Source organism: Neoarius graeffei, chromosome 22 (genome assembly GCF_027579695.1).
Source record: "Neoarius graeffei isolate fNeoGra1 chromosome 22, fNeoGra1.pri, whole genome shotgun sequence".
Lineage (NCBI taxonomy): Eukaryota > Metazoa > Chordata > Actinopteri > Siluriformes > Ariidae > Neoarius > Neoarius graeffei.
In genome coordinates this window covers 18,023,166-18,035,797 of record NC_083590.1, presented here as the reverse complement: position 1 = coordinate 18,035,797, position 12,632 = coordinate 18,023,166, and the positions used below count along the sequence as shown (strand labels likewise).

General features: G+C 42.9%; 2 protein-coding genes across 26 annotated transcripts in view; both read right to left on the bottom strand.

Moving 5' to 3' along the window:
* The window catches only part of LOC132870726 (protein NLRC5-like), a 930,547-nt gene that overhangs the window by 643,506 nt on the left and 274,409 nt on the right, over window positions 1–12,632 (bottom strand). The window lies entirely within an intron of this gene.
* LOC132871038 (NLR family CARD domain-containing protein 3-like) overlaps window positions 1–12,632 on the bottom strand; it is a 76,217-nt gene that overhangs the window by 48,261 nt on the left and 15,324 nt on the right. Inside the window, exon 2 of the mRNA XM_060905193.1 lies at window positions 2,390–2,537. Coding sequence (XP_060761176.1) covers window positions 2,390–2,439 — 50 coding nt within the window. The 5' untranslated portion in view covers window positions 2,440–2,537. The remainder of the gene's footprint in view (window positions 1–2,389; window positions 2,538–12,632) is intronic.

Here is a 12,632-nt window from a genome sequence, read left to right as displayed (position 1 = left end):
TCAATTTTGGTGACATTCCCATGAACGGTCTAGGAGGAGTTGCGCCGTCTTCGTGGCCATGCATTTCGCACAAAAGTGAAATTACCTCACTTCCTGCTGGGCGTGGCTAATGCATTGGCATTACATTTTTGTCCGGCTTAGTGAGATACATATGCATACCAAATGGCATGCCACTACTACAAACTATATGGCAACCAAGCACCTTAATGCGGGAGGCCAAAATCACAACGACTTAGGGGGCGCTATAGAGGCCCTGAGCCCCGGCCAAGTTTGGGCTTTTGGTTCTGAGTAGCGGTGGCAATTCTCGGAACTGGCGCCAAATTTCGTGCGTTTTCGCCCATGGCAAGCGCCCCGAAAATGGCCCAACAGCGGAGAAAAATAAAGAAGAAGAAGAAGAAGACGGAAGAATAATAATAGTGAACTCTTACAAGAACAATAGGGCCTTCGCCCTATAGGGCTCGGGCCCTAATAATAGTGAACTCTTACAAGAACAATAGGGCCTTCGCCCATAGGGCTCGGGCCCTAATAATAGTGAACTCTTACAAGAACAATAGGGCCTTCGCCCTATAGGGCTCGGGCCCTAATAATAGTGAACTCTTACAAGAACAATAGGGCCTTCGCCCTATAGGGCTCGGGCCCTAAAAATCTCTCTCTCCCCAAGGTACGCCTAGTGCGTACGGCCGTACGCCTGGCGACGCCACTGTTGCTCATTGCACATAAATTATTGCACAGAGAGAGTCACATTATAAATTATTGCACGAGAGAGTCACAGATTTATTATAAAATAAAATATTACACATTTATGAAGTATTGCAAGGTAAGGTAGGTGCACAGTCCTGAGGTGTGTGTGCTGTGTGTAAGGTGCACAGTCCTGAGGTGTGTGTGCTGTGTGTAAGGTGCACAGTCCTGAGGTGTGTGTGCTGTGTGTAAGGTGCACAGTCCTGAGGTGTGTGTGCTGTGTGTAAGGTGCACAGTCCTGAGGTGTGTGTGCTGTGTGTAAGGTGCACAGTCCTGAGGTGTGTGTGCTGTGTGTAAGGTGCACAGTCCTGAGGTGTATGTATTGTGTTTCACATTATGGAGTGAGGTATTGCACATAGAGAGTCCCTTATAAAGTACTGCACATTATAAATTATTGCATGAGGAGAGTCACATAGTAAAATAAATAGACTGTAAAGTCAGAGCATATCCAAGTTCAGGGCGGTTATGGCTTTTGGAAAGAAGCTGTTTTTGAATCGGTTTGGTGGGCTTTCTCCCGTTTGTTCAAACGGCATGTTCAGGAACGAATTAATGTTAATGACGCTAAACAGCCACCGTCTTGGTACAGTTGGAGTGTTGGACTCGGCTCGGATCAATAGTGGATTTGACTTGGACTCAGTTTTTTTTAAACGACTCGAACTTGAATACTAGGGACTCGAGGTTTCGACAACCTTTCAGATTTCTCCAATTTAGGTGATAAAAAGAATTTCCCCGTGACACCCAATTATTTTTCTTAGTGGACCGAAAGGTACTGAATTAAAATCAGAAGAAGTCTATGATCTGATTACTTTTCCCCTTAAAAGAACCATGAATTAATTTAGATCCCTGTGGCCCGAAATTCTACGCCATTTTTTCCTTGCATCACATCAAGATACTACGTCATAGATCACGTGGTGGGCTTTCTCCCGTTTGTGCAAGGCATTATGGGATACAAATTTGAAACCGGAGAGAACAATGGAGGACGTGAGTGCGAATGAAATGTCGAAGACCGACTACAGTAACAGAAAGGGAGAAGAAAAGACGCTGTTTTGCAAAAAGGAAAGACAGGACCAAACTAATAAATATCGGCGGTCAGCGAGCACCTCGGTGTGATCAGCTGTTCATTTCAGGACAGAATGATGGAACGGTCAGTGCATGGTCAAAGGTAAACCTGTAGATAGCAGTAATGCAACACTGAAAGTGAGAAAAGACGCTGTATTGCGAAGAAATGAAAACACAGGACCAAACTAATAAATATCGGCAGTCAGCGAGCACCTCGGTGTGATCAGCTGTTCATTTCGGGTCAAAGGTAAACCTGTAGATGGCAGTAATGCAACACTGGATGCCAGCTGCTGTAAAACCCAAAAGGTGAAGAAGACAACGACGGCTTAGGTAAGAGTGGGCATGCGCACACGGACTTCCGCTGTCTGCCTGACTACGCGAAGTGAGCGATTTCAGGCACATTATTTGCTCGGGAAGCCCCTCAAATTAAATAACTTCCCAGCCACAGAACAGCTTGTACGTTTTAGGATCTTACATAAATAAACATACATCACAATGACCAAATTTCAGAGGGAACTAAACTTCACCAATTTTATGAAATCGAAAGGCCGTCTCACTTTAACGACTAAAATATTAGAACATGGTAACTTACTCTGTTGAGGGTCCGGTTGCATCATCTGTGTGGAGAGGATAGCTCTCCATTTTTTAATAATCGTGTGTGGACACAGCTCATGGACACACTGCCGACTGCTGAAGACGCTGATATTTTGGATTACTCTTGAATTGAATGAATTTCACTCCTAAAAATCAGGAAATAAAAAAACATGCTGTTAAAATTGGAGAAAAAAAATATTTCCCATCAAATGAACTGCACATGTGAAAGGCTCCAAACTTAAGAAACAGGAGGATTCACAGTAAGAGTAGTTTTAAAGACTGTGCATCATCATCATCATCATCATCATCATGCCCCTTTACATGCAGAAGACGTGTGTGTGCGTGTCCCCGTCCGTCCAGACAGGACATGAACAGTTCAGTAATCAGGGAGGAGGATTTCTACTGGAAAGGAGGAGACACAGTTTGAAGTCCAAGCAGGTCAGCTGTGATGCCTTCACTAAAAAAGCTGAACCAGGTGGTGACTAAAATCATCTGTAGTTAATAGAAGGGCTACTTTAAGTCTAAAACTACTTTCTCTTTCCCAGCATTAAATGGGTTTTAGTTTGAATAAATTCTGATCCAGAAGTCAGTCAGTCTGAAGTCAGCTGCACTAAACAGAGATGATTTCTGTTGTGTGATATGACTGTTTCAGACCGTGAACGATCCATGATCTGTTTTTACTGAGGGATCACATGGACCGTGATGCTAAATATATTTTGTCAGTTGTGCTGAAAATGTAGTGTGGGAAATAAGGCCGGACCGGCAGACATCAACCGGTAATTTTCACATTTGCCCGTCTGTATTTCAAAAGCATCAAACCGGATGGCCCATGAAAAATTGTAAAGATATGGGTCTAATCTATTTTTAATTTTCTCCCAAATGTTATACTGGGCAAATACAGTGCATCATAATACAGCCTGTTAAACGGGGGACCCTGCAGGTGCAGCTTTAAAAATTCATAACTCGGCCAACAATGGTCCTAGCCCCGCCCAAATTTACAGGCACCTACCTCTTCCCTGAGACCTTTCGGACCAACACAGGCACGGCCTGCTACGATCATGGATCGGCCCGTTATTTGGCCCCAAAACCCCCACGCGACCGCTGCTCACTGAAAATCATACGAGCCCTGGCTCAAGCCAGTTTTTAAAAATTCATAACTCAGCCACTGTAGAAGGATAAAGTGGCTAGAGATAATGAGATGAGTTATATGCTTTGTAGGACGTAGATTCATAGTTTTTTTCTTCTATTTTGTAAGTTCCGTCCCAGCAGATTTTATTCTAAATGCCAAATGATAGGACCATGTCTAGTTTTGAGTCATTTTAAGGCCATTATTAAAAAAAGAGATCTGTTTCCGGTCCACCGGCCGGGTGAGTGCCGTTTGTGCGGGTGAAATTTTTTTTTTTTAACGCTGGTTTTTCGACATTTTTTTCGGGTTCGTAAATCTAAACTCGAACTTGACATTTCCACATTCCCAGGGCTTTCCACTAAGGCTCATACTAGCCAGCCATGACAAATAAGTAGCCGGGGGGGTGTAAACCCAAAAACTCCTGTGCACGCAGTTCCCAGGATTAAATGTATTTTCCACAGACCATTTATTTATTCACTTTACTCAAATACAAAGTAAAATGGCAGTAAATCTTCTTTCTTTTCTTGCGTATTGCATCATGAGGCGTTCCTGGCTTGTAAATCTCTTATTTTCGGTGCATGACACATTCACGCAGCTGAGCATGCGATGAATTAACAACGACAACGGTCTGCAGTGGGGCTACACAAACACTCAGCGAACATTTCTCCATTTGTGTATGAAAATACACTCCAACCACTCAGTTTGGGTTCATTTACAACCAACGGTGTCTTTTGATGCCAGCACGTAATTGAACGAGAGAAGACTGGTTTCCCGGAGTCAAAATAAGCGTTATCTCTGCTTCTGTTCCCTCCGACACACTACTGCCTCCACTGAGTGCGCGCGCGCGCACACACCACATGTCAGGGCCGCGGATGAGTTACTCTCCCTTGATCAACGAAGTCTGCTGGGAATTTGTGGTCATTATCGGTACAAACAGCGCGAATCACAACTTAAATGAGTGCGGTTCAGTTTGACATTATTGTCAGTCCGTTAGATAAACATTTAATTTTATTAAAACCGAAAATTAATATTTAGAGCCTGTGGGCTACAAAAATAATAGTCATTAAAGTAGCCGGCTGGACTTAATTGTGTAGTCGGCTGTATGGCCGGCAGCCGGCGCTTGTGGAAAGCCCTGTCGAATCAGCTCTGCGCATGCACCGTGCGACACAAAAAAATGGCAGCCACCATGAAGGAAGGAGATCCGGAGTTTTCAAACATTTGCTTAAGTGTGAAATCGCAAAATGGTATTCTAGCGAACAACAAAATAGTAAAGATTCAGAAAAACAAATCATTCAGTTATCATTTTAATAGTGTAATTTCATCCGAACTAGGCCTAACGGTCTATTTAGAACTACAAAAAGTCCGTGTGTCGGACATTTTAAGTACCTTTGTAAAAGTTTTGCAAATGTTGCAGTCAGCATTTAAAATGCTAACTTAAAGTTTTTGTACAAGTTTCATTTGATTAAACTGTCATATTTTATTAAATGTGTCTGCTTTTGTAATAAAAAAGTACTGAAAGAAAAAGCAAACAGCATTGAGATTTTCTTATCCATCCATATATAATAAAATAAATAAATAAATCCCTCCCTCCCGACTGAAAAATTTTTTGCTCACCCGGTGGACAGGAAACGGATTTTTTTTTTTAAGGATGGCCCAAGTCATTGTTACAAAGTTACTTGGAATCTCGTACTCAAAATTTTAACTCTCATGTAAGAAGAGTTGTATTGTTAATTACTTAATGTATTATTATAAAACATAGTATTAAATAGTCATTGTTGACATGTTTGAGTGTTATTATAATACCTATACATGAGGATCAGCAAGTTGTAACCAACTGGAACATCCTCGCTCCCCCAAATACTTTTTTCTAGACATGGAACTGACCTGTGTGCGCTACTGTTTTCTTGGGTAGAATTTTAAGCATGTTTTTCTTGAATCTTCTGACATTTTCTTGTGAATTATATTCAATTTGTAGTATAATTAACAACTAATGTCAAGTATAATTTGGCCTCTGAAGATCACAAAAACGTGCCTGGAAATAGCTGAGAAGCCATCTCCAGACATCTAAAAAGCCCTTCAGCTTCCCAGCCGCATTGTTCTGGGCCTTGGGCCCGTCCTTCAGACAGGCTGAATTTTGGACGGACAGACAACATTTCAGACTTGTCTGTCCGGTGACAGTCTGCTTAAAATTCCTTATTTCCCCACACTGAAATGCTTACACATGGCATCTTGTTTTATGAGCCAGACTCTATTCACTCGTCCAGCTCACAGTCTTCCTGTAAGACACAGGAACAACTAGATAGAATTTGACGCCAACGGCGTCGATGGGGATGCCTCCGCCTGGTAGACTACACGCCTTATTAAGTTGTGATTTGGGGATGGACGTTTGACCTCACAGTAATCTTGACCTGGTGAAATTACGTGTATCAGCCTTGGAGATATTGTGTTCACAAGGTTTTCGGACAGACATTTGACCTCACAGTGACCTTGACCTTAGACCTTTTGATCTCAAAATCTAATCAGTTTGTCTTTGTCCCCAAATGCACAAATGGTGAAAGTTTGGTGAAATTCCTTTCATTCGCCTTGGAGATAGTGTGTTCACAAGGTGTTCACAAGGTGTTCGGACAGACATTTTACCTCACAGTGACCTTGACCTTGGACCTTTTATTCTCAAAATCTAAATCAGTTCATGTTTGTCCCAAAGTGCACAAATGGGGAAAGTTTGGTGAAATTCCTTTCATTAGCCTTTGAGATATTGCGTTCACAAGGTTTCGGGACGGACGCACACACGGACAACCAGAAAACATAATGCCTCCTGCACCTTAAGGTGGCAGAGGCATAAAAACAATAGACTCGGCCGTTCCTTGGTTTCCGTTGCCTCATTTTGTTTACCGACAACATGGCAATGAACACAGAGAAGCTGGAGCCTAAAAAACATTCCATATCAGTTAAATGGAAATGCTGGACACAACAGACATGTTGAAAACAGCTGTTTAAAAAAAAATGTGCAAAAACAAGAAAGAAGCCTAAAGACACTCTTTATGAGAGAATACTGATCACTGATGCCAGGACATTGCAGCTGCATTGAACCATTAAGCACCTTCTAACCATTAAGCACCTTCTATGGTATTTATACACGCATGTGTAGGTCAGTGTGTGAATGGTTGATTTTTGTGGGGCGTTTGTATTTTAAATCATAATGTACAGCCTTCAATACATTTTATCATCATGGATACATTCAAGAAGATTACTGCAGATTATTTTTCCCCCCAAACAAATAGAAAACTAAATAGAACTCCACGCCAACGGCGTCAATGGGGATGCCTCCACCCGGTAGACTACACACCTTAAGTTGTGATTTGGGGATGGACATTTGACATCACAGTAATCTTGACCTGGTGAAATTTACTTGTATTAGCCTTGAAGATATTGTGTTCACAAGGTTCTTGGACAGACATTTGACCTCACAGTGACCTTGACATTAGATTTTGAGATCAAAAGGTCTAATCAGTTCATGTTTATCCCAAAGCGCACAAATGGTGAAAGTTTGTTGAAATTCCTTTCATTAGCCTTTGAGATATCACGTTCACAAGGTTTCGGGACGGACGCACGGACAGACGGACAACCCGAAAACATAATGCCTCCTGCACCTTACGGTGGCGGAGGCATAAAAAAATACATAGACAATGTGTGTAACAGAGAAGAAAAAGTGCATATTACATGACAAAACAATTCTGGTTTCCACACAGATGGAGACAGCATGTGGGTCAGGGTCCACAAAAGTAAAGTCATTTCCTGTTACCCAGAGGCTGTGAACCCTCATGTACCGTTCCAGATCAGCAATTATTTATTTATTTATTTAATAATAATAATAATAATAATAATAATAATAATAATAATCTCACAATTGCACAGAATGAAAAATGAAACCAATCATGCAAATAATGGCTAGAGTTACACAGAAATATTACAAATTTACCATTTAGAAACAGATTGATACCAATCCACAGCTACAATGACAATGTATAAATCAATCTAATAATAAATTAAACAAGTCCTAGCTTACTTACAATTTACTGCATAATAAAACAATTATTCTAATACTCCATTTTTTTGAAAATATTTCCATACAAATTAATATTTCCAAAACATGAAAAATTTGACAAATTGCAAGAAAACCTAAATAACATCAGGCAATATCTATTTATCATGAGATCAAACAAAATAAGATCAATAGAACAATTCGGTAGTATAAAAAAAGCCAATGTGTAGTAAAGAAAATTAGATATTAGTGTGAGCACTGAGGAATAATCTGTGAATTAATGAACTCTATCAGGATTGATTCACGTGTGATGTGACTAGCCCCCAAGCATAACTACATCACTTATCGCAATGCATTATGGGGGATAGCCGGGGTCAGTAGCTGTATAATATAGTGGATGTTAGATTAATTTTAATCAACCACACTGTACAACATCAAATCTCAGAACGTCTTTTCAAAACATTTATAAATAAGTGATTATTTAAATAAAACTTGATGTCAGGAAACATTACAAAAGAAAACATGTTTGGAAACCTGCTGATCTGCCACGTCATGTTCAGTATAAATGCATTTACTTCAATGAATGCCGCTGGTGAGGTACACTGAACATTACACACACCCGAAAGAGAACCCTTGGTGGTTTGGGAGTTTTATCGGTCCGACAGGCTCGTTCAGCTGCCGAGTGTTTCGATACGTTGAGAGCCAAAGGCAGAAGAATGCTTCTGTGTTTTACATGCTTTGGAATATCGCTAGTTTCAGACAACGAACAGTGTCGATTGTAATAATCATCTATAACCGAAAGCCATTCCGCAGACCACGGAAATATTGCTGGGTCACAGTTCACCTGTTACCTGTCCTCCTCGTGTCTCATGGCACATAGGACGTTCACAGAGCTCCTCCACCTCTCCCTGTTGGCCGCCATGACCCGCCCCTCGTCCCATGTACTCCAGCCCATCTCTCTTCTTTCCTGTTTCACAGTCCGTCTCCGTGTTGTTTTTGGTCTTCCTTTTCCCTTCTGGTGCCCAGGTCATTGCCACATGACAATCATTGCCTCGATCTTGCCTAAGAATATGACCAATCATCTTCACAGATGGAAGTTTCACTTCTTAACTCAGTGGTTTCATGCTTGCTCTTTCTAATAACTCATCCGCACTTATGTGATCTTGCCAACGGATGCGGAGGATTCTTCTTAAACATTTATTAAATACATTCACTGTCCTATTGTCTACTTTAGTCATCTTCCGTCTTTCACATCTATACAGCAATACGGGCAACACGAGCATCTTGTACAATCTCTCATCTCATCTCATCATCTTGTACAATCTTAGTTTTTTTTTTTTTTGAGATGTTGTTAGAGCTCCAAATTCTCTTTAGTCTGACAAACACCTCCCTTCCTTTTGAAAGTCGTTTTATCAAATTGTTCATTCCACCTCCTTCTTTACAAAACTTTAGCTCCTAGATATGTAAATTCCTCAACATCCTCAATATCCTTTCCGTCGATTGTTATCTCTGCTTGACTCCTCGCATTTATTCTCAGCACTTTCATCTTTTCCAGATTAATTTCAAGTCCCACCTGTCTGGCTTCTTCATCCAATTTCCTCGTTTTCTCTTGAATAATGTTCTTTAGTAGCAGAGAACAGGACAATGTCATCAGCAAAATCCAAGTCATCAAGCGCTGACGTAAAACTTCCACCTTATCCCATTCTCACCTTGGCCAAAAGTCCTTCTCAATACCCAGTCCGTTACAATCAAGAACAAAAATCCTGAGATATTGCAGCCTTGTTTAACTCCGGTCTTAATGCCAAACCACTCACCCGTATCTCCCCAATCTTCTATGATAAGGTGGTGATCCCATGGGGTCACAGTTTAAGTACACTTGTCAATTTCGATTCAGTTTGAAGGTTTTCATTGTGGATTAAACTTACCCATTTCTTTCTTCTCATCTCCTTGACTGGCTGCTGATAAAAGCTCAAATCAGGTGTTCTCTTTGTTGTGGAGACACAGTAAGGCACACAGCAATTCACTTTAGGCACTGGTAAAACCGGTTAGGGGTGTCAAGAAGGGTTTGTGCCCTCTGTAGGGGGGCTTGCCATGTCTTTTTCAGGACAGCTCGTCCTGCATTGGTTCCCACTTGGCACTCAACTTCCACCTGTGGCTGCACGAAGCTGTAGGATGCTCAGCGGCCACACCCCGGTAACCGCTTTGGCAGGCGGGCTGAACCAGGTTAGGAGAGCCGATCGGGTCTCAAACCCTCCGGTGAGTTTAACAGGGTATGCCTACCCAAGCATGTGAAGACTAGAGTCGGCGGAGTGAGCGGCAGAACGACACCTCCTCCGTTTCGAAACGTGATCGCTTCAAACACCTCCAGAAGCAGGCCCAAGCAGCACTGCCTAAAATGCAGGACAAGTCCTGGGAGAAGGCAGCAGATGAAGTCCAAAGGTACACCGACATGCAGAACTCCAAAATGTTCTTCAGTGCCATCAAGGAAGTCTACGGACCTGCCAAGCCATGTATCACCCCACTCCTGTCGGCATATGGCTCAACCTTGCTGAAGGAGAAGAGCAGCATTAGCTCGCGATGGAGAGAGCATTTCAATAACCTGCTCAACAGGCCTTCCACTGTAGACCCCTCTGCCCTCGATCTGATCCCACGAAAACCCACTGTCCGTGACCTCGACCTCCCCCCCTACAATGGATGAAGTCTTGAAGGCGATCAGACAGACCAGCTCAGGGAAAGCACCCGGGATGGATGGAATCCCAGCAGAGATCTTCAAATCTGCCGGTCCTGTGGCCCTAGAAGCCTTCCACTCACTCCTCGCCAGCATCTGGGAAGATGATGATCTGCCCAAAAGACTTTAGGGATGCCACGGTTGTCTCCCTGTTCAAGAATAAGGGCAGCAAGACTGATTGCAGCAACTACTGGGGCATCTCCCTCCTCTCCATTGCTGGGAAGGTCCTGGCTCGGGTCATCCTCAACCGCCTGAACACCAACATCTCAGAAGGAAACCTGCCCGAGACACAGTGTGGATTCCGCCCAAACCACAGCACCATAGACATGATATTCACCGTCCGCCACGTACAGGAGAAATGCCTTGAGCAGAATATGGACCTATATGCAGTCTTTATAGACCTGACGAAGGTCTTCGACACCATGAACAGGGAGGCCCTCTGGACCATCCTGTCCAAGCTTGGGTGCCCGGACAAGTTTGCGAACCTCATACGCCAGTTCCATGACGACATGACCGGGCAGGTTCTCTCAGACAGAGAGGTATCGGAGCTGTTCGACATCAGCAATGGCGTCAAGTAGGGCTGCACAATATATCGAAAAAGTATCGATATCGCGATATCATAGTTTGTGATACACATACCGCAAAAATTACTTAAATTTCGATAAAAGGCACATTTTTCTGTGCCGTCCAATCACATTTGAATGTCAACAAGCGCCGCGGGATAACTCCGCCCCCTATTGCAAAACAAGTAAAAGCCTCGTGGTGATGGCGGAAGGCGGGAGCAAGTGTGGTGAGACAAACTTGTGTGAGGAGGAACTGGTTTCCAAAAAAAAATATATATGCATGTCTGCTATTTGGAAGTACTTTGGATTCAGGAGGGGTGATGTACTGCAAACTCAGGTACTTTGCAAGACATGTAAAACAGTGGTGGGGCGGCGCACTGGGACAAACACTGCTGTACAGCAGCATAAAAACATAAAACCGCGCTCTCTCTCACTGTCTCTCACACACACACACACACACACTACCTCTCACTGTCTCACACACACACACAACCGCTCGCTCACTCACACACACACACACACACACACTACCGCTCTCACTCACTCTCTCTCTCACACACACCCGCTCGCTCGCTCACTCACACACACACTACCACTCTCTCTCTCCCTCTCTCACACACACACACACACCACTGCTCTCTCACCCGCATGTGTTATTAACAGATTGTGTTTGAGTTTCTGGTGAATCTGTGTCGCTCACCTTCATCTCCCGGGAGCCGCTGAAATTGCCATTTTGAATGCTTTATGTTAATGTAATGTAGTTTTCAGTTTTTTGTTTACTTCAACTTAAGACATTTTCTGCTGCGCTCACAAAAATTAAGAGATTTAAAGATGATTGATGGACACCATTGCAGGTGTAGCCATGTTTTTCCAATAAAAAATAATGTTGGAATGGAAGTGATGCATTGGGTGTTTTTTTTAAATGCTAGATACAGGGCAGAACGGCGAGTAGAGGTAAGAAAAACAGTATATATTTAATTAACCAGCACCTGCCTCCACCTCCCCCATCTCCATCGAGGGAACCCAACTGAAGAGGGTGGAGGAGTTCAAGTATCTCGGCAGCACCATCAGCAACGACGGCAGCCTGGACAAAGAGATGAGCGCCAGGATCTGCAAGGCCAGCCAAGCACTTGGTCGTCTCCGTGCACGTATCCTGAACCAGTACAGCATCAAGCTCTCCACCAAGCTCAAGGTATAGATAGTTTTCACATGACGTCACAGAGTTGGGGATTCCCTGGTGGCAGCCATCTTGCGGGGCAAGCTTACCGTACGGGTCACTGAGCACACATTGTAACGCGCGAGTTACATTTATTTATATATTTACATTTATAGTTACATTATTACTATTTAAAGCTAGCAATGGTGCACACCTGTTGTATTCACGGCTGTCGTAATAGGTCAGATGATGACATCAAGCGGAGCTTTTATGGAATTCCCACTGTACGGGAGCACGAAGGCAAGCAAACAAAGAAACTCAGCATACAAAGGAGAAATCTATGGCTTGCAAGAATCAACCGCAAGGATTATCAGCCTTCCAAACACAGCAAAGTCTGCTCCGATCATTTTATAAGTGGTAAGTTGTTTAAATAGGAAGTATAAGGATGAGAAAAACAGTGAATCGGAAAGCTGTGCAGCTTTCCGATTTAAATCAACTCGATATTATACACACATTTATATGCAGTGTTGAGAGCTCTAAAATTCCAATGTTTACATACCTTGGCTGTAATTAGGACACGACTGTCACTTGTTTTTATATGGTGGACTTCACGGACCCAGCCACAG